General features: G+C 36.1%; 1 protein-coding gene across 1 annotated transcript in view; it reads left to right on the top strand.

Annotated features, from left to right (window-relative positions):
- The window catches only part of grin2cb (glutamate receptor, ionotropic, N-methyl D-aspartate 2Cb), a gene marked incomplete at both ends in the record, with an annotated part of 47,670 nt that overhangs the window by 11,710 nt on the left and 12,933 nt on the right, over positions 1-23,027 (top strand). The window contains one exon of the mRNA XM_079845872.1: positions 16,053-16,264. Within this exon, the coding sequence (XP_079701998.1) occupies positions 16,053-16,264 (212 nt within the window). The remainder of the gene's footprint in view (positions 1-16,052; positions 16,265-23,027) is intronic.

Consider the following 23,027-nt stretch of genomic DNA (forward strand, 5'->3'; position numbering starts at 1 on the left):
ATAGCAATCCAAGTCAGAACAGGTTAGAGGTCTTTGAGTCTCTCCGGGGTCTCTTTGTCAAACCAACATAATAATATTTAATATTTTGTATTCCCTGGTAAATAGATAGCAGAATTAGAGTCCACGGAAGTCTTAAATATATAGTGTAATATAGTTCTAATTTTAAACATTCTAATACCATATCATTCTTATTATGTATAATTTTATTACATTTTTGCCTTTTATTATAATGTATTGGCAGCTATTTCACTAATAGGTTGGACCATTTCAATAACTTTTATTATTATACAAAAAGAATCAGAAAAGCCTGCCTCACAGGCTCCTCCAACGCTGGATATTTATTACCATCCACACTAGGTCATGATGCAATTACACTTGGCTTTCTGAAACGGCCCTTTCTTCCTCACATGGCCAGCCCTTCAGCACTTTGGCCTCTGTGATAGGGACATGTGTAGGCCGCCTGGCAATGTGTGAATACCACCTGACTACAAAAAGAGATTAGAGGAATAAACAGAGATCAAACTGACATCCAAATTTACATCCGGTCATCACGCCCTCCTCTAGGTGGATTAGAGGATACGGATATTAGTGTAGTCATCTAAAGCTGCAATAAAAAAAAAATCACTGTTGATGGCTAGTAGACGATAACTAAATTGAAAGAGCTTTTGTGTTTTGAAAGTAGGGTGTAAATGTTTTCTGTAAATTTCAAGGGCTGGATTCACTACATTTGTGTGCCACTTGTATGTGGTATTTCAAAAATCCAGATGTTAAATGTGCTACAATGTAAATTAAATATTTAAATTAGGTAGCCCAAACAAGCCTCCTTTCTTTGTAAATTAGGCTCATTATACATTTTGTGCCTTATTCACAAAAATCATTGCTTTTTGCCAGGCAGAACTAGCATTGTGCTGTTAACAGTCGTTTGTGGGAATTTAATTTAAAAGAGATGTTTGAGTACATTTTCTATTGAAATGACAGCAGTAATTCATCAAATTACGATCAAATGATGGAGAAAACCATTATAATTGGGCATATATCCAGCCACACTGTGTCGACTTGCGCTTTTGCGCATTTAAATAGCTGAATCGTGTGTCTGTGGAGCGATACTGTGCAGTTCCAGCATAGTATGCTAGCTTTTGCAAGTCTGCTCTATTTAGCATGACATGCAAATAGTGTTTTTGCAGGTGCATTTGCTGATTTGCATAATTCCTTTAGTAAACTAAGCACTAAAACAATACAGACAGTGTGTGCAAATAAACTGCACAATTAGTGGGAGCAATTCAACAAGTGCATGACAAGTAGATTTGTGTGTGAAGGAGCCGCAATGAGCTTGTTATTTTTGAAAAATTTTGATAATTCTTTTTTTTTTTTTTCAGTCTTTAGTTTTAACTCACGCTTCTGGCCTTCATGGCTCACCTGACCCCCCTCTGTGTGACATAACAGTTTATCTATATCTGGTCACCTTGCTCTGTAGCCCCTCTCATGCTCCCATTGACACTCTCTGCACCACCTCACTTTCCCATGCTGTGCACACCCTGCTCATGTTGTGTGCTGAAGTCATTAGCAAGATGAATCATTGCTTCCCTTTTTTTAAGTGCAGGCATACTGACAGCACAGAGACTGTTTTTCTCTGCTGGTACCATGATAGTGTCTCCAAGACAGACAAAGCCCAAATGACGCAGATCAGACTGGGAAAAACAGTGCTTTCGGAAAACGTCCTTGAGCATCTGTGCTATTAGTGCGTGGATTTTAAAGGAGATGTAAGGAAATTGGTTTTGCTTCAGGACCCAGTTATTTCGCATTGGACATCAAGTAGCAACCTGAAACGGTATGGAACTTATTTACTGTCCAAAAGTAAACAAAAACAATGGCATCTTCTGAGAAATCGGTCTTATTTGCCTAGCTTCTGTCAAATATAGAGTTTGATAGAATACTCGCCTTTGACGTCAACAAATACAAAGTTCTGTCATGAAACTCCAGATGGTGCAGGCTGATAGGTCCCTAACTCAATCTGCTTGCATAGGGCACAGCTGATTGGTTCCTGCTGTGTCAGTAGCCAATGAGCTCGCTGCTCAACCTTCAAATACTGGTCAGCATTGTGTCTAGCAGTTGCTTTATTAAAGTGCCCCTATTATGCTATTTTAAAGTTTCCTAATTTTGTTTTGGAGGTCTCCTAACACAGGTTTACATGCAGCAAAGGTCAAAAACACTTTAATTTTCTCAAAATATACATTGCACATCACCACATTGTTCAATGATTCTCAAACGACTCGCTGGATGAATCAGTCTCTATAAATCCTTCCTTTCCGTGAGCCTACTCTGCTCTGATTGGCCAGATGGCCCAGTCTGTTACGATTGGTCTACTGTTTTTCGGAAGCTAACGTCCATTACTATAACTGTACTTCAGCTTAGGAGGCTTCCTCAGTCCTTAGTGATTGTACACACTGTAAAGACAGTAACAATGACATCGATTTTACCATATCAATCCAAGCGCGAATCCAATGATGAAATATTGGAAGAACTAGTTATTCAATCCGAACCTCCATCGCAAGGACGGCATGAGAAGGACATCTCTCTGTGATACACTACTCATTTTGAGGTACATTATGAGATGTTGCAGCTGTAATTCCTCACCATCAGCATTAACAAGTGTATGTCCATCATTGTGTATATTTCTAATTTATTGCGGTGCACATGCAGGAACTGGATCAATAACAGCGAATATGTTAGCCGAGCACTAACATGAAGGACTGTTGTAACATAAACGTTTGTAAAACAAATCTTGCTCCATCCGTTATCTTTACTCAAAGTAGTAAGAACGTCTGACAATCTGCATACATAGACACAGTTTTAGGTAATAGTGGCACACAGCTGATTTGCGGTAGTATTTCAGTAAGACAGTAATAACGTGTGTTAGCCGGAAACTTACACAATATAAAACACAAAACGACATATCACCCGGTAGAAAATATATACATCCATAATTAATCATACTTACAGGATGTGATTATGAGGAGCAAGCTGGTCCAGATAAACTGGGTACTGACCCATCTTTCAAGAGCAAGCGTTTTGCGAATCCCGCGTTGAACTCCCGCGTTGAGATTTGATAAGCAGTCTTTGGGACGACGTGTTTGTGGGCGTGTGAAGTTTTTCGCGGCTGGACAACGTACAACATAGGCGGGCATTACGCAAATGTCTTTTCTAGTGACGTAGAACCGTCACGCAGTGGGATTCGAAACAGAAACGACTCGTTTAGGCGGTTCAGAGTCGATTCTTTTGGGAGACAATAACTTTATTTATCGTGCACTTTTGACTTTACAACTTTGCAGAACGTTTACAGAGCATGAAAGGGAATATTCGAAAAACCATAATAGGGGCACGTAGTAAGAAACCCTCCACCTTCCCCAACTCCACCTGTATAGATCTGCTATGGGTAATTCGTGTATGCTATTTTGTACAGCAGCAGCATGTCTTTCTTGCTCACAGCAGTTTGTTGTGTATGTATTGGTAGTAGCAAGTCCTGTACTTGCTCAGGCACAGCAGCAGCAATAACAGCAACAACAGTAGCAAATCTATTCCGCCAAGACCAAACATATCAACATTGTCCTATTCATTATCATGCCAAACACTCTGAAAGTTTTCTTGACAGAACTAAGCATATGGGAAGTATTTAATGGTGTGTTTTTTTTCTCTCGTTTGAAGGTAATAAGGTAATTTTACTTAGGCTGGGTGAACCCAGCCTGATCTGCCGGCGATTTGATTTCGCCCTCCAACTCAGTCTGGAAACCTGTACATTCATTTCTGCTGCTTCTGTTACACTTTTGCGGGAACAAATCACAGACTGGCTTATCCACCTGGCGCGCTATTGGCGGGTTTAACGCGATGACGGATAGAGAAGCATTGCCCATTGATCACGCCTCTTGTGGTCTGATTGGTTGAAGAACTAACCAATTGCATACAGAGTCATTTGAATTATGCTCATTTATCACGCCTCTTGTGCAGTAGAAAACACAAAGCAAACCCCCCTAGACCAATGTTCAATCTTAAATTGAGCTTGGTCTGGTAATAGCCAGACAACATTTTGCTGTCTTAACTATCCACAATCATATGGTTAGTTGCATTTGTTCCCCTGCTGTCCACAACCCTTTCAGAACAGACCTGCAATCCATTTACTGCTATGAACTGCAAATAGACAAAATGCTGTTGTAGTTGAAGTACATGATGACTTGGTTTAGTTTTTGGACCACAGATCTGGATATGGATCAGTGGTTTGGACAGACATTGACTTTTGAAAATCTCAGCTGAACAATCCCAGATATGCTAGGCGGCAAAACGTAATAGGCTATTCCAAATAACAGATATCTACTCCGACCGAAATCTGGTTTGCGCCTCAGAACGAGAATAGAATACCCTGTTATTACAGCCATTATAGTCTGCTGAATTACTATACCTCTCACTTTCACAACACAGCCTATTTCAGTTGCTGGTCTGAAAGTGCTCACTAAAACAGGTATAGACAGAAATAACTGCTGGTCTTTGTCTGGATTCATTCTTTACACATAAAGAACAGTTTCTATGACACAGTCCTCATTTAATGTGCAAATAAAATGTTCTTCACTGCTCTTGTAGTCATTGCTAATGATCAGATGTGATGTGCCACCAGGTTGTCATGTTATCCACACCTGGAGTCTAGAGATTGAATCTATTTGTTCTGCTGAAGTTTATGAATGATTCTTCAATAAATCCCTGTTGCTGAGGCTTATCACGCTCACTTCCCCTCACAGCTAATACCATAACCAAACATGGATTACAATTCCCAAGCTGAAAAGCCTCTGCTGCATTTGGGAAAGGCTGTCAAACAGCTGCTGCACAATTAGTGGCAACACTTTCCTGTCTTTTTCCTTAAAAGGATATGCAACAGTGCCTCCTTCTTTAGCTCTTTTACATTTTTCTTTTTAAAAAAATGGCTGTTTGCTCAAAATCTGTAGAAGGGGGTCACACCTTCAAGAAGCAGTCAGGTAATAATAACCCCAGCTAATGGACTGCAGATTTTAGATGGAGGAGTGTATGTTCTTCTCTCATGTAACTTTAAAAGAGGGTCACAGAAATCGACAGCAGGTTCGTACTTCTTCCCCCTTGGTAGTTGGGTGTGACGCATGGATTCTGGAAATTTTAGCAGAGGCAGCCCTGAGACAGACTCTCCATAGTCTCTTTTAAGCTGAGCTGGACCAGTGGTTTGAGCTCTCTCTGGATAATAGGGCTTTTCCACAGTCTACAAACAGCTCCGTGAAGATTCCCCATGAGCCTCTGAGCCCTGGGAGATTTACGGCTTTGTGCAACACCTTCATTACTGGAGTAGGATAAATTCTAACCATTATTACAAATTAATTTCAAGTTATGAGGGAAAGCAATAAAGGAGAATAACATAAAAAATGTTTGGGATATTTGATTATGCATCACGATGAGGGTGCAACAAACGAATAATGCATTGTATTGAACAGCAGATGATAATCATTTAAATGTATTTAAATATCTTATAAAGACACATTGTTGGGGGATATAGAGTGAGTGCTGATATTTATAGTTCTGACTTTATGACACGCAATTCTGACTTTATATCTCACGATTCTGACTTTATGGCTAGCAATTCTGACTTTATCTCACAATTCTGACTTTATCTGGCAATTCTGACTTTATATCTTACAATTCTGACTTTATATCTCACAATTCTGACTTTATCTGGCAATTCTGACTTTATATCTCACAATTCTAACTTTATAACTCGCAATTCTGACTTTATGACTCGTAATTCTGACTTTATGACTCGCAATTCTGACTTTATATCTCACAATTCTGACTTTATATCGCGCAATTCTGACTTTATATCTCACAATTCTAACTTTATAACTCGCAATTCTGACTTTATATCTCACAATTCTGACTTTATGACTCGCAATTCTGACTTTATATCTCACAATTCTGACTTTATATCGCGCAATTCTGACTTTATATCTCGCAATTCTAACTTTATAACTCACAATTCTGACTTTATATCTCACAATTCTGACTTTATGACTCGCAATTCTGACTTTATATCTCAATTCTGACTTTATAACTTGTAATTCTGACTTTATGACTCGCAATTCTGACTTTATATCTCACAATTTTGACTTTATATCTCACAATTCTGACTTTATATCTCACAATTCTGACTTTATCTGGCAATTCTGACTTTATATCTCACAATTCTGACTTTATCTGGCAATTTTGACTTTATAACTCGCAATTTCTGACTTTATAACTCGTAATTCTGACTTTATGACTCACAATTCTGACTTTATATCTCACAATTCTGACTTTATATCTTACAATTCTGACTTTATGTCTCACAATTCTGACTTTATCTGGCAATTCTGACTTTATATCTCACAATTCTGACTTTATGACTCGCAATTCTGACTTTATATCTCACAATTCTGACTTTATAACTTGTAATTCTGACTTTATGACTCGCAATTCTGACTTTATATCTCACAATTTTGACTTTATATCTCACAATTCTGACTTTATATCTCACAATTCTGACTTTATATCTCACAATTCTGACTTTATCTGGCAATTCTGACTTTATATCTCACAATTCTGACTTTATATCTTACAATTCTGACTTTATAACTCGCATTTCTGACTTTATATCTCACGATTCTGACTTTATGGCTCGCAATTCTGACTTTATATCTCACAATTCTGACTTTATATCTCACAATTCTAACTTTATAACTCGGAATTCTGACTTTATGACTCGTAATTCTGACTTTATGACTCGCAATTCTGACTTTATATCTCACAATTCTGACTTTATATCGCGCAATTCTGACTTTATATCTCACAATTCTAACTTTATAACTCGCAATTCTGACTTTATATCTCACAATTCTGACTTTATGACTCACAATTCTGACTTTATATCTCACAATTCTGACTTTATAACTTGTAATTCTGACTTTATGACTCGCAATTCTGACTTTATATCTCACAATTCTGACTTTATAACTCACAATTCTGACTTTATCTGGCAATTCTGACTTTATATCGCACAATTCTGACTTAATATCTCACAATTCTAACTTTATAACTCGCAATTCTGACTTTATATCTCACAATTCTGACTTTATCTCACAATTCTGACTTTATCTGGCAATTCTGACTTTATATCTCACAATTCTGACTTTATGACTCGCAATTCTGACTTTATATCTCACAATTCTGACTTTATCTGGCAATTCTGACTTTATATCGCACAATTCTGACTTTATATCTCACAATTCTAACTTTATAACTCGCAATTCTGACTTTATGACTCGTAATTCTGACTTTATGACTCGCAATTCTGACTTTATATCTCACAATTCTGACTTTATATCGCGCAATTCTGACTTTATATCTCACAATTCTAACTTTATAACTCGCAATTCTGACTTTATATCTCACAATTCTGACTTTATGACTCGCAATTCTGACTTTATATCTCACAATTCTGACTTTATATCGCGCAATTCTGACTTTATATCTCGCAATTCTAACTTTATAACTCACAATTCTGACTTTATATCTCACAATTCTGACTTTATGACTCGCAATTCTGACTTTATATCTCAATTCTGACTTTATAACTTGTAATTCTGACTTCATGACTCGCAATTCTGACTTTATATCGCGCAATTCTGACTTTATATCTCACAATTCTAACTTTATAACTCCCAATTCTGACTTTATATCTCACAATTCTGACTTTATAACTCACAATTCTGACTTTATAACTCGCAATTTCTGACTTTATAACTCGCAATTCTTACTTTATGACTCGCAATTCTGACTTTATATCTCACAATTCTGACTATAACTTGCAATTCTAACTTTATATCTCACAATTTTGACTTTATCTGGCAATTCTGACTTTATATCTCACAATTCTGACTATAACTTGCAATTCTGACTTTATGGGCCCTATCTTGCACCCAGCGCAATTGACTTTGTACACCGACGCATGTGTCATTCCTATTTTGCACCCGCGCAAAGCGCGCTTTTCCCTCCACAGAAGCACGTCGCTAAACTAGTGAATGAACTTGCGCTCCCTGGGCGGTTCAGCGCAAAAAAGGAGGCGTGTTCCGGCGCAAACAATCCCTGGTGCTATTTTGCTGTTCCATTAAACAATTGCGCCACTGACCAGAAAAAACCTAGTCTAAAGTCAGTGGCGCGTTGCGCGTTGTTCATTATGCTATTTTAAGGGCGCATGCTTGACCATAATGTATAGCGTGCACAACGCGCATACACTTTGCTCATGTAACACAGATGCAACAGTTATTTTTGCAAATCATAAATTGTTACACTAAAAAAATATTAACACATGACATGACGGAAATCATTGTGGTGTGCCACGAAGATGTGAAAAAATAGGCATAAATCTAGCTTACAAATGATTCAGGCTAATTGTAATAAGGATAAGACCTGTTTGCCCAATAGTGGCAAGACATATATGTAGCCTATATAAGGACATCTGACAAATTGGTTTGTCCGTCAAGAACCAGGAAAAAAAATCGACTGAAAAACTGAAAAAACTGAAAGACTGAAAAAAAAAAGACTGTGAAATCACCTTTACCATAATGTACAACATTACAACTTCACTTCTCTGTCTTTCACTGCTCTTACAAGCACATCAGTCTCCTCGGCTGTGAACCGCTCCTGGCGTGCGCCTGGTAAATACGCCATAATAATAGCAATCCATAATGGAACTTGCGCACCTGCTTTTAAAGGGAATGTTGGATGACGCTCGGATTGGTTTATTCACGTTACGCCCAAACCACACCTATGAATAATGAAGCTACTTCAGACCAACCCATTTTAGATTTGCGCCGGGCGCAAGAGCCATTTATCCCGCCGGGAAAATAGCAACAGCGCCGAGACCCGCCCACAAAGTTACTTGCGCTTCGCGCTTTGAAACTTGCGTTTCAGATCGTTAAAATAGGGCCCTATATCTCACTATTCCGACTTTATAACTCGTAATTCTGACTTTATATCTCACAATTCTGACTTTATAACTCACAATTCTGACTTTATAACTCGCAATTTCTGACTTTATAACTCGTAATTCTGACTTTATGACTCGCAATTCTGACTTTATATCTCACAATTCTGACTTTATATCTCACAATTCTGACTTTATGACTCGCAATTCTGACTTTATATCTCACAATTCTGACTTTATATCTCACAATTCTAACTTTATAACTCGCAATTCTGACTTTATGACTCGTAATTCTGACTTTTTGACTCGCAATTCTGACTTTATATCTCACAATTCTGACTTTATATCGCGCAATTCTGACTTTATATCTCACAATTCTAACTTTATAACTCGCAATTCTGACTTTATATCTCACAATTCTGACTTTATGACTCGCAATTCTGACTTTATATCTCACAATTCTGACTTTATAACTCGCAATTCTGACTTTATAACTCGCAATTTCTGACTTTATAACTCGTAATTCTGACTTTAGGACTCGCAATTCTGACTTTATAACTCGTAATTCTTACTTTATATCTCACAATTCTGACTATAACTTGCAATTCTGACTTTATATCTCACAATTTTGACTTTATCTGGCAATTCTGACTTTATATCTCACAATTCTGACTATAACTTGCAATTCTGACTTTATATCTCACTATTCCGACTTTATAACTCGTATTTCTGACTTTATATCTCACAATTCTGACTTTATAACTCACAATTCTGACTTTATAACTCGCAATTTCTGACTTTATAACTCGTAATTCTGACTTTATGACTCGCAATTCTGACTTTATATCTCACAATTCTGACTTTATATTTCACAATTCTGACTTTATATCTTACAATTCTGACTTTATATCTCACAATTCTGACTTTATCTGGCAATTCTGACTTTATATCTCAAAATTCTGACTTTATAACTTGCAATTCTGACTTTATATCTCACAATTCTGACTTTATAACTCGCAATTTTGACTTTATGACTTCCAATTCTGACTTAATATCTCGCAATTCTGACTTTATAACTCGCAATTTTGACTTTATGACTTACAATTCTGACTTTATATCTCGCAATTCTGACTTTATATTTTGTAATTCTGACTTTGACTCACAATTCTGACTTTATATCTCACAATTCTGACTTTATATCTCACAATTCCGACTTTATATCTCACAATTCTGACTTTATCTGGCAGTTTTGACTTTATATCTCGCAATTCTGACTTTATAACTCGCAATTTCTGACTTTATAACTCGAAATTCTGACTTTATATCTCACAATTCTGACTTTATATCTCACAATTCTGACTTTATATCTCACAATTCTGACTTTATATCTCACAATTCTGACTTTATAACTCGCAATTCTGACTTTATAACTCGCAATTTCTGACTTTATAACTCGAAATTCTGACTTTATATCTCACAATTCTGACTTTATATCTCACAATTCTGACTTTATATCTCACAATTCTGACTTTATGACTCGCAATTTCTGACTTTATATCTCACGATTCTGACTTTATGGCTCGCAATTCTGACTTTATATCTCACAATTCTGACTTTATATCTCACAATTTTGACTTTATATCTCACAATTCTGACTTTATAACTTGCAATTCTGACTTTATATCTCACAATTCTAACTTTATAACTCGCAATTCTGACTTTATATCTCACAATTCTGACTTTATATCTCACAATTCTGACTTTATGACTCGCAATTCTGACTTTATATCTCACAATTCTGACTTTATATCTCACAATTCTAACTTTATAACTCGCAATTCTGACTTTATGACTCGTAATTCTGACTTTATGACTCGCAATTCTGACTTTATATCTCACAATTCTGACTTTATAACTCGTAATTCTGACTTTATATCTCACAATTCTGACTTTATATCTCACAATTCTGACTTTATATCTCACAATTCTGACTTTATGACTCGCAATTTCTGACTTTATATCTCACGATTCTGACTTTATGGCTCGCAATTCTGACTTTATATCTCACAATTCTGACTTTATATCTCACAATTCTGACTTTATATCTCACAATTCTGACTTTATAACTCGCAACTCTGACTTTATATCTCACAATTCTAACTTTATAACTCTCAATTCTGACTTTATATCTCACAATTCTGACTTTATATCTCACAATTCTGACTTTATGACTCGCAATTCTGACTTTATATCTCACAATTCTGACTTTATATCTCACAATTCTAACTTTATAACTCGCAATTCTGACTTTATGACTCGTAATTCTGACTTTGACTCGCAATTCTGACTTTATATCTCACAATTCTGACTTTATATTGCGCAATTCTGACTTTATATCTCACAATTCTAACTTTATAACTCGCAATTCTGACTTTATATCTCACAATTCTGACTTTATGACTCGCAATTCTGACTTTATATCTCGCAATTCTGACTTTATAACTCGCAATTCTGACTTTATAAATCGCAATTTCTGACTTTATAACTCGTAGTTCTGACTTTATGACTCGCAATTCTGACTTTATAACTCGTAATTCTGACTTTATATCTCACAATTCTGACTTTATAACTCACAATTCTGACTTTATAACTTGCAATTTCTGACTTTATAACTCGTAATTCTGACTTTATGACTCGCAATTCTGACTTTATATCTCACAATTCTGACTTTATGACTCGCAATTCTGACTTTATATCTCACAATTCTGACTTTATGACTCGCAATTCTTACTTTATATCTCGCAATTCTGACTTTATATCTCGCAATTCTGACTTTATATCTCGCAATTCTGACTTTATATCTCACAATTCTGACTGTATAATTCACAATTCTGACTTTATAACTCGCAATTTCTGACTTTATAACTCGTAATTCTGACTTTATGACTTGCAATTCTGACTTTATATCTCACAATTCTGACTTTATATCTTACAATTCTGACTTTATATCTCACAATTCTGACTTTATCTGGCAATTCTGACTTTATATCTCAATTCTGACTTTATATCTCGCAATTCTGACTTTATATCTCACAATTCTTACTTTATAACTCGCAATTTTGACTTTATTACTTACAATTCTGACTTAATATCTCAAAATTCTTAATTTATATCTCGCAATTCTGACTTTATATTTCGTAATTTTGCATTTTTATCTCGCAATTCTGACTTTATATCTCGCAATTCTGACTTTATATCTCACAATTCTGACTTTATATCTCACAATTCCGACTTTATATCTCACAATTCTGACTTTATCTGGCAATTCTGACTTTATCTCACAATTCTGACTATAACTTGCAATTCTGACTTTATATCTCACAATATTGACTTTATATCTCACAATTCTGACTTTATATCTCACAATTCTGATTTTATATCTCACAATTCTGACTTTATATCTCACAATTCTGACTTTATATCTCACAATTCCGACTTTATATCTCACAATTCTGACTTTATCTGGCAATTCTGACTCTATATCTCACAATTCTGACTTTATAACTTGCAATTCTGACTTTATATCTCGCAATTCTGACTTTATAGCTCACAATTCTGACTTTATATCTCACAATTCTGACTTTATAACTCGCAATTCTGACTTTATAACTCGTAATTCTGACTTTATGACTCGCAATTCTGACTTTATATCTCACAATTCTGACTTTATATCTCAAAATTCCGACTTTATCTGGCAATTCTGACTTTATATCTCACAATTCTGACTTTTTATCTCAAAATTCTTAATTTATATCTCGCAATTCTGACTTTATATTTCGTAATTCTGAATTTTTATCTCGCAATTCTGACTATATCTCACAATTCTGACTTCATATCTCGCAATTCTGACTCTATGACTCACAATTCTGACTTTATATCGCACAATTCTGACTATAACTTGCAATTCTGACTTTATATCTCACAATTTTGACTTTATATCTCACAATTCTGACTTTATATCTCACAATTCTGACTTTATATCTCACAATTCTTACTTTATAACTCGCAATTTTGACTTTATTACTTACAATTCTGACTTAATATTTCAAAATTCTTAATTTATATCTCGCAATTCTGACTTTATATTTCGTAATTTTGCATTTTTATCTCGCAATTCTGACTTTATATCTCGCAATTCTGACTTTATATCTCACAATTCTGACTTTATATCTCACAATTCCGACTTTATATCTCACAATTCTGACTTTATCTGGCAATTCTGACTTTATCTCACAATTCTGACTATAACTTGCAATTCTGACTTTATATCTCACAATATTGACTTTATATCTCACAATTCTGACTTTATATCTCACAATTCTGATTTTATATCTCACAATTCTGACTTTATATCTCACAATTCTGACTTTATATCTCACAATTCCGACTTTATATCTCACAATTCTGACTTTATCTGGCAATTCTGACTCTATATCTCACAATTCTGACTTTATAACTTGCAATTCTGACTTTATATCTCGCAATTCTGACTTTATAGCTCACAATTCTGACTTTATATCTCACAATTCTGACTTTATAACTCGCAATTCTGACTTTATAACTCGTAATTCTGACTTTATGACTCGCAATTCTGACTTTATATCTCACAATTCTGACTTTATATCTCAAAATTCCGACTTTATCTGGCAATTCTGACTTTATATCTCACAATTCTGACTTTTTATCTCAAAATTCTTAATTTATATCTCGCAATTCTGACTTTATATTTCGTAATTCTGAATTTTTATCTCGCAATTCTGACTATATCTCACAATTCTGACTTCATATCTCGCAATTCTGACTTTATGACTCACAATTCTGACTTTATATCGCACAATTCTGACTATAACTTGCAATTCTGACTTTATATCTCACAATTCTGACTTTATAACTCGTAATTCTGACTTTATGACTCGCAATTCTGACTTTATATCTCACAATTCTGACTTTATATCTCAAAATTCCGACTTTATCTGGCAATTCTGACTTTATATCTCACAATTCTGACTTTTTATCTCAAAATTCTTAATTTATATCTCGCAATTCTGACTTTATATTTCGTAATTCTGAATTTTTATCTCGCAATTCTGACTATATCTCACAATTCTGACTTCATATCTCGCAATTCTGACTTTATGACTCACAATTCTGACTTTATATCGCACAATTCTGACTATAACTTGCAATTCTGACTTTATATCTCACAATTTTGACTTTATATCTCACAATTCTGACTTTATATCTCACAATTCTGACTTTATATCTCACAATTCTGACTTTATCTGGCAATTCTGACTTTATATCTCACAATTCTGACTTTTTAACTCGCAATTCTGACTTTATATCTCGCAATTCTGACTTTATAGCTCACAATTCTGACTTTATATCTCACAATTCTGACTTTATAACTCGCAATTCTGACTTTATAACTCGTAATTCTGACTTTATGACTCGCAATTCTGACTTTATATCTCACAATTCTGACTTTATATCTCAAAATTCCGACTTTATCTGGCAATTCTGACTTTATATCTCACAATTCTGACTTTATATCTCACAATTCTGACTTTTTAACTCGCAATTCTGACTTTATATCTCACAATTCTGACTTTATATCTCGCAATTCTGACTTTATATCTCACAATTCTGACTTTATAACTCGCAATTTTGACTTTATGACTCCCAATTCTGACTTTATATCTCACAATTCTTAATTTATATCTTGCAATTCTGACTTTATATCTCGCAATTCTGACTTTATGTCTCACAATTCTGACTTTATATCTCATAATTCTGACTTTATATCTCACAATTCTGACTTTATGACTCACAATTCTGACTTTATATCTCGCAATTCTGACTTTATGTCTCGCAATTCTGACTTTATATCTCGTAATTCTGACTTTATATCTCACAATTCGGACTTTATGACTCACAATTCGGACTTTATAACTCACAATTCTGACTTTATGTCTCGCAATTCTGACTTTATATCTCGTAATTCTGACTTTATATCTCACAATTCGGACTTTATGACTCACAATTCGGACTTTATAACTCACAATTCTGACTTTATGTCTCGCAATTCTGACTTTATATCTCGCAATTCTGACTTTATGACTCACAATTCTGACTTTATGATTCACTATCTCGCAATTCTGACTTTATGACTCACTATCTCGCAATTCTGACTTTATATCTCGCAATTCTGACTTCATGACTCACAATTCGGAATTTATATCTCACAATTCTGACTTTATGTCTCGCCATTCTGACTTTATATCTCGCAATTCTGACTTTATATCTCACAGACTCGCAATTCTGACTTTATGACTTGCAATTCTGACTTTATAACTTGAAATTCTGATTTTATATCTCACAATTCTTACTTTATGACTCGCAATTCTGACTTTATGACTCGCAATTCTGACTTTATAATTTGAAATTCTGACTTTATATCTCACAATTCTGATTTTATAACTCACAATTCTGACTTTATATCTCACAATTCTCAATTCAACAACAACAAAATGTTTTATTATTTTCTGACAATTATTTGATATGTCAGGTTTTAGGGTTAATGGATGTCTAAAAATGCAAAAGGATTTATGTGAGGAAAAGCTTCAAGATTTAGGCATAGAAAATATATTTAGTATAAAAATCAGTTAATCAATATAAAAATAGTAGAAGTCAATGAAGAAATGTCTGTGTGTACATGTTTTTCTATCTCAGTGGGGACCTAAATTGAGGTCCCAATAAGGAAACAAGCTTATAAATCATACAGAAGTTTTTTGAAAATGTAAAAATGCAGAAGGTTTTCTGTGATGGGTAGGTTTAGGGGTAGGGTTAGTGTTAGGGGATAGAATATACAGTTTGTACAGTATAAACCTTTGTGTTTTAACCTTTGCTTTGTTTACAATCCATGAGGTTTAATCCATATTTAAACCTCTTCTGAAACCCTCCACAGGTAGGAAGCTACGAGGAAGGGATTCTGCAGGTGCGTTACCCTGTATGGCCCCGATATGGAAGCTTTCTGGAGCCTGTGTCTGACAACCGTCATCTGACTGTGGCCACGCTGGAGGAGAGGCCTTTCGTCATTGTGGAGAGTGTTGATCCTGCCACAGGCACTTGTGTGCGCAATACTGTGCCATGCCGTCGGCAGTCCAACCGGACTGAAAGGTACACCTGTGAATGTGACTTCAAAAGGTCAACATCTGTGGCTGTTGTTTATGAAGGTATTCATCAAATGGGGTTGTTTATGAGACCAATATCCAGAACATTTCATAAAGAGCACAGTCTCCACATTACATCATCCTCTCTCTGCTGCACATGCAAATGTACTATTTGATTACATTGATCTTTAAAATGAATTGTCTCTTATTAAGGCGAGCAATAAAGAGTGTCCACTGGATGGATTGTACCTAGTACAGGGATAATAGGTACCCATTAATAATAATTATAAAAAAAAGCAGCAGCAACCTTTTCACTTTCAAGAATGAGTCACCATACAAAATACAAATACAGAACATTTGAAACCGAGAAAGAGTTTTACAAAATTTTAGGTGGAAACGTCTAACATTTAATATTACAAGTTTGACAATCTCCAGCATACCTTCCTACAGTACGTACCACTGTTTTATATAATATTTGCCAGCTTTTTCTGATATTAGATGGCAGAGCTGAAGAAAAAAAACAGACTGCTAATTAAAAAGAAAAGTCTAATTTAGCCTACACAAACCTGGCAAACATCCCCATTTAGCAATATGCCATGAGAGTCACTTAGCATATGCAACTTGTTACAGTCCAGCAAGCCTATTACACACTTTGTTGGGATGTTGCGTCTGTGAGCTTGTGGAGAGTTTGAGAGGCAGCTAATTACAGTATCTAAATGGAGTATTATTTAAAGGGATAGTTCACACAAAAAAGGGAAAAAGATAAAAACAAATTCTCGAGTGCAACTCGTTGACTTAATGAACTGGTCGTAGCAGTTCTCAAGTTAACAGCTCACTGGAGGTAAAGATTATCAGAGATTAACACAATACATTTTCCTTACAAAGCTATCATATGAGATCTGAAAACTTGAACTGCCTTCTTTGGTGTGTTTTTTTATATTTTGTAGCAATAGAACCGTTCTTCAGATGTTTTCCTTTTGTGTTCCACGTAAAAAAAAAAGGCATATGAGTTTGGAAGAGTTCCCAGATGCATGATGAACATGGTGTGTGTGTGTGTGTGCGTGTGCGTGTGCGTGTGCGTGTGCGTGTGTGCGCGCGCGTGTGTGTGCAGGGCTTGACATTAACTTTTTTGCTCACCAGCCCCTGCGGCTAGTGGTTTACCAAAGTTACTACTAGCCACTCAGCATTTTCACTGGCCAAAATTGTGGTGTTTGGAAATTTGTTGTTGTCTATATGTAAATGACCACTGTACACACCCAAATCAAGTCTACATGAAATGACAGGACGTCAAATAGGTCTGTTTAGCTCTGATAATGTGTGTAAAGCTCCTTAATCTAGACACGAAACACTAACAGTTACTTTTTGATTTATTGTGTAAATATAATTTATTCTTGAGCAATATTCTCATCAGTGTTCTATCAGCTCACATATTTAAATCTAGCATATTTTGTTTATGAGCCTATGCAGTAGCCTAGTGAAATACATATCAATATTTTCCTGTGACAGTTTATTTGATCAAATATCAAAAATCTAAAAGGTGTGCATCACACCTGATATCTACATCTAGACATCTACATTTTACAGTTGGTTTTATGACTGTAAGTCATTCTCTTCAAATGCTTTTGAAGTTAGAAACGTGTAGGCTATACCAATGTCGTATGTAACTTTAGAGACGGTCCCTAAAATCATTATTATCGAACGTCAAGCCAACTTTATGCCAGTTACATCAGATGCGCTATGGTTCTGCTGTGATCTTTTTTGAAACTATTTTCGCTGATGAAATAGAACAAAAACAGTCAATCGCTGTGTGATGAATGAATCTCCTACGTACATCGCTGCTTTGTTGTTTTGGGGTGGCAGTGGCTCAGTGGTTCATGTAGGTTGTCTACAAACCGGAAGGTTGGTGGTTCGATCCCCGGTTCCACCTGACCAAGTATCGAGGTGTCCATGAGCAAGACACCTAACCCCAGCTGCTCCCGACGAGCTGGATGGCGCCTTGCATGGCAGACACCGCCGTTGGTGTGTGAATGGGTGAATGTGAGGCAATGTGTAAAGCGCTTTGGATGGCCATTGGTCTGTTAAAAGCGCTTTATAAATGCAGTCCATTTATGATGAGAGTGCAGAGTTCAGTGAGTTGGAGCGCGCTCTGAACAAAACTCTGATGTTTCAGCGATGACTAATCTGAACACCCTCTAATTATTAGACATTGCATTAATAAGCTCAACAGAATCGTGTGATTGGTTATAATACGCGACGCAATTATAACAGATACCTTTTGTTTTGAGAAGACTACAATAAAATTCAACCTGCCGAAGTGGCTAGTGGGAGTGACTGTGTTACACGCCAAAGCTGAAATACACCCGCAAATGGCGGGTTGGCTGGTGTTAATGTCAAGCCCTGTGTTTGTGTGTGTGTATATGTATATACATTCATACACATACATATGAGATCCAACATATATTTACTGTCAAGTTGAGACTGGCTTAGTTACATATGTTGGCCTTAAAATTGTTTAGTCGTGTTTAGCAGCGATGCACTCTACCTCTTTTATGAGAACATCACCTTATAGCAAAGACTTATAAAAAGACTTACTAAAATTTCCATGCTCTCATTGAATGCCACCAAGTCTCATTTTCATTTACCAGAGGGCTTAATGATTTAAACAGAAGATCAATTGATTGAAGACCCCAAACCTATTATTAGGAATTGTTTTGCTCATTCCAGCAATTAATCCCTCAATCCTCCTTGCCCTAGGAATAAACTTGCCATTTGTGATCCTTGATCACAGTAATTTGCTTTCTTTTGTCTGTGGAATTCCTAGACATGAACAATAAAATAGTGTAATTCCAAAAGTTGCTTCCTCCAGGTAAATGAAAGCAGATTCAGTGATTTGGTGGTAACACATGCTGAGTGAGGAGTGTGTCATGGCGAGAGAAAGAGAGAGAGAGAGAGAGAGAGAGAGAGAGAGAGAGAGAGAGAGAGAGATGACAGGCTCATTATGGCTCCATGCTGAGAGGAGAGAGTGTAAATAAATCATAAAGCAGAGTAATCACCCCTTGGGGAGCGTGTGATGGCTGAAGGGGAAACAATGATCAATAACTGTAATGGTGACGTTCTGCTCTGGGCCCATCACACACCTTCATGCTAATTGGCACCCATGTTCAGAATGTTCTGGAAAGTGTGACAACTGCTTTTAATTGGAGCGGAGGTAACAATGTGCATTTTATGTTTGAATTAATTTATGGATTTATTATACAATGATTCCCAAGTCTTGTCTACCAATGTGTTTTACACATGTTAATTAGACATTCATACAAATGGGAAAACTATTATTCAGGATTTAAAGGGGTCATGAACTGGCTTTTTTTATTTTTTTATACTGTTGTCTGAGGTCAACTTATTGCGTTCGCGTGGTGTTTACATTCAAAAACATCATAATGAATAAGTAATAGGCTATTTTCTGCCTTAGTTTTGAGGCTCTCTGAAGACACGCTCTGTTTTCATGGGCGTGCCGCACTGAAGATTTGGAAGTAAACGCCCACGTCTAGGATTGGATAAGATTTGCATATTTAATGAGCTTCTGCTCCCCCTGTCAGTGTGTGGCAAACGACAACCGGAATGAATCGCCCAGTCCACAGAGAGGGCTCGCAACATGACTTTATCAAACAAACACAATGATTCATCTCTCATCCACCCGCGATTGATTGGAATGTTATTTTTTTTATTAACGTTACTTGGCCTGCCCGGTCGATGAATATAAGCGCGAACCGTAGACACAGCACGCACCCTTCAAATTTCGAGTCAAGAGAGTGAACAACGCACATCAAGACCGTAATGAACCAAGAACACCACAAATAAAGGATTCTCCAGCCTGTGACAGCATGCTAAGGTATGTCCTGTTAGACACGTACACATAATCCATAGATATCAAACGATCTGTAACAATGCAATACTATCACATAAAAAAAAACATTTTTATTCACATTAGTGTGTTGTTTCATTCGTTCATGTAATCTCATCCTGTCTGCAAATCTAGACTCTTGTTTACAAACGACTCCGTGGTTAAATGAACATATGTGCAATGTCTTCCCCACGTGAGCTGGATATTCATTAAAAATAAAGTTCATCCATGCATTCATAGTATTGGAATCCGAATTCTTAAAAATCCGAATCCGAAAAGCATGTGGTATGTTTACTGCCTAGAAATTCGATGCTGTTTAGTTCTATGCTGCTCTTAGCTGTCATGTTAGTGGCACAAGTCGGTGGGCGGGGCTACAAAATCAGGCGTTGTTCTTCTTCTGTTGAGGCGGTACTTCACTACACTCTCACATGTCAATAAAAGCTTTTCTTTGACTAACAAGGACGTTTTCAGCTCTGAAACTTACAGAATATTCTTATATTACCATGACCTTTTATATATCAAAGCTCAAGGGAAAGTTGATTTCTCAATTCATCACCCCTTTAAAGTAAGTGTATACCAAAATATGGTTGGGGAGACTGGGGTTTATTGTCACAAACACAAAGGTTTTGAGTCAAAAGTCCAATTACACAAACACATGTTTTCTCTAGCACTAGCTTTGTATATTGGTTTCAAACTGTTAAATAATTTGAGAATTCTCTACTTAAAGGGATAATTAACGCAAAATGAAAATTTTGTCATCATTTACTCACCCTCAAGTTGTTCCAAACCTGATATTTTGAAGAATGTTGGTAACCAGACAATTGACGGCCATTAATTCCATAGTATTTTTAGAGGTCAATGGCTACCGTCAACTATCTGGGAACCAAAAATCTTCCAAATATCTTCTTTTGTGTTCAACAGAAGAAACTCGTACAGGTTTGTAACAACATGAGGGTGAGTAAATGATGACAGCATTTTCATTTTTGGGGGAACCATTCCATACATTTTTACATAATTTTGTCTTAATGTATCACTTCCATATATTAAAGGCCACCTATTATGCAAAATTCACTTTTGAATGTAAATGTGTGTTGGCAGTGTGTGTACACAACCACCATATAATGATACAAATCCACAAGTCTCAGAACAAGCTGTTCGCATATTCTGTGCAAAGTGATGTCACTTTGCACAGGCCCCTCCCACGACTGTTGACGGACACTGCCGTTTCAGCATAGACCCACCCTGAGTGAGCTGTACACAGTCCGCCATTGTTTCGATGCCGGAGCAGATATAGACAAGAATGTCTCCTAAGCGATTGAGGTGTTTTGTTGTTGGATATAAGAATGAACATAGCAATCGTCATTTACTCCCAAAATCTGAGCCACTGAAAATGCAGTGGATTACTTTTGTTTTTGAAGGTAATGCGCCCCAAAATATACCCAAACTCGTTTATGTTTGCACAAATCATTTCACTCCAGACTGCTTTGTGAACCAAGGGCAATACAAGGCAGGCTTTGCTAAAAAGTTGTTACTCAAGGATGGATTTGTACCAACTGTTCGTGATCCAGCTTATAGTCTCCAGAACGATAGGCCTACTGGTCACGGCAGTACTGAATGGGAGAGCGCACACTTTATTACAGTTCATCAGAGTTGTTTTACAGATAAAAAGTTTACCAGTTTATGAAGCATCCCCTGAAAAGTTCTGTATATATTTGTTTACTGTTAACACGTGTTTTTTATGTAATTCGCTGTGTATGTTGATGATAATGGAGAGAGAGTGTTTATGGACAAGACTTTAATGCGCACTTCTTGTACTGTGTATTCAGCTCTTACAGTGACTTTCTGGAGTAAAACAGAAGCTTTGTCTTTTGTGTAAAGTACAATAAAACTCCTCAGTAAAATTGTGGCCATCATTCGGACAGGGTCCTCTACAACAGGCTTGTACTAATAGTGGATAAAAGCAAGATGACAAATAATTATATTTGTAGTAATAATTATAATAGTTATAATAATTAAACAAAACTATATCTGTTCAGTAGGCATTATTGTCCGACTCTGGTTCAAACTGTACACCGACAGTTTCTGTTTTGTCATTTGTGACTGTGAGATGAGATTGTCTCGACACCGGAGCACGATCTCTTGAAGCTCCGCCCTCTTCTTGAAAGGGGGCCAGGGCACCAGCTCATTTGCATTCAAAGGGATACTCACAAAAACGGCACGTTTAATGCAGTAAAAAATTATCTGTGGGGTATTTTGAGCTAAAACCTCACATACACACTCTGGGGACATCTGAGACTTATTTTATATCTTATAAAAAAGGGCATAATAGGTGCCCTTTAAGACAAGATTCAGTACATAATATCGTCCCATATGATGTTGTTTTATAGAATGTCCTTTGAAAAAGAGTAGGGGTGTAACCCCGGCATCCTGGCCAAATTTGCCCATTGGCCTCTATCCATCATGGCTTCCTAATCATCTCCATATACTGATTACCTTCATCAGTCTGTCTCCTCTCCACCAATCAGCTGGTGTGTGGTGAGCATTCTGGAGCAATATGGCTGCCGTCACATCATCCAGGTGGATGCTGCACATTGGTGGTGGTTGAGGAGGTTCCCCCCTTCCTTATGTAAAGCGCTTTGAGTACCCAGAAAAGCGCTATATAAATGTTACAAATTATTATTATTATTATTATTATTATTATTATTATTATTATTATTATTATTATTATTAATCTGGTGGCAAAATCAATAATTAATGTTACCTCCATTTTTGGAATAAATTACATTTAAAAAAAATCAAATGTATGTTTAAAAAAAATAGAAAACAATTATTTTAAATGGTAATAATATTTACTGTATTTTTGAAAAAG

The sequence above is a fragment of the Gobio gobio genome (assembly GCF_949357685.1).
Source record: "Gobio gobio genome assembly, chromosome: 20".
Taxonomy (NCBI): domain Eukaryota; kingdom Metazoa; phylum Chordata; class Actinopteri; order Cypriniformes; family Gobionidae; genus Gobio; species Gobio gobio.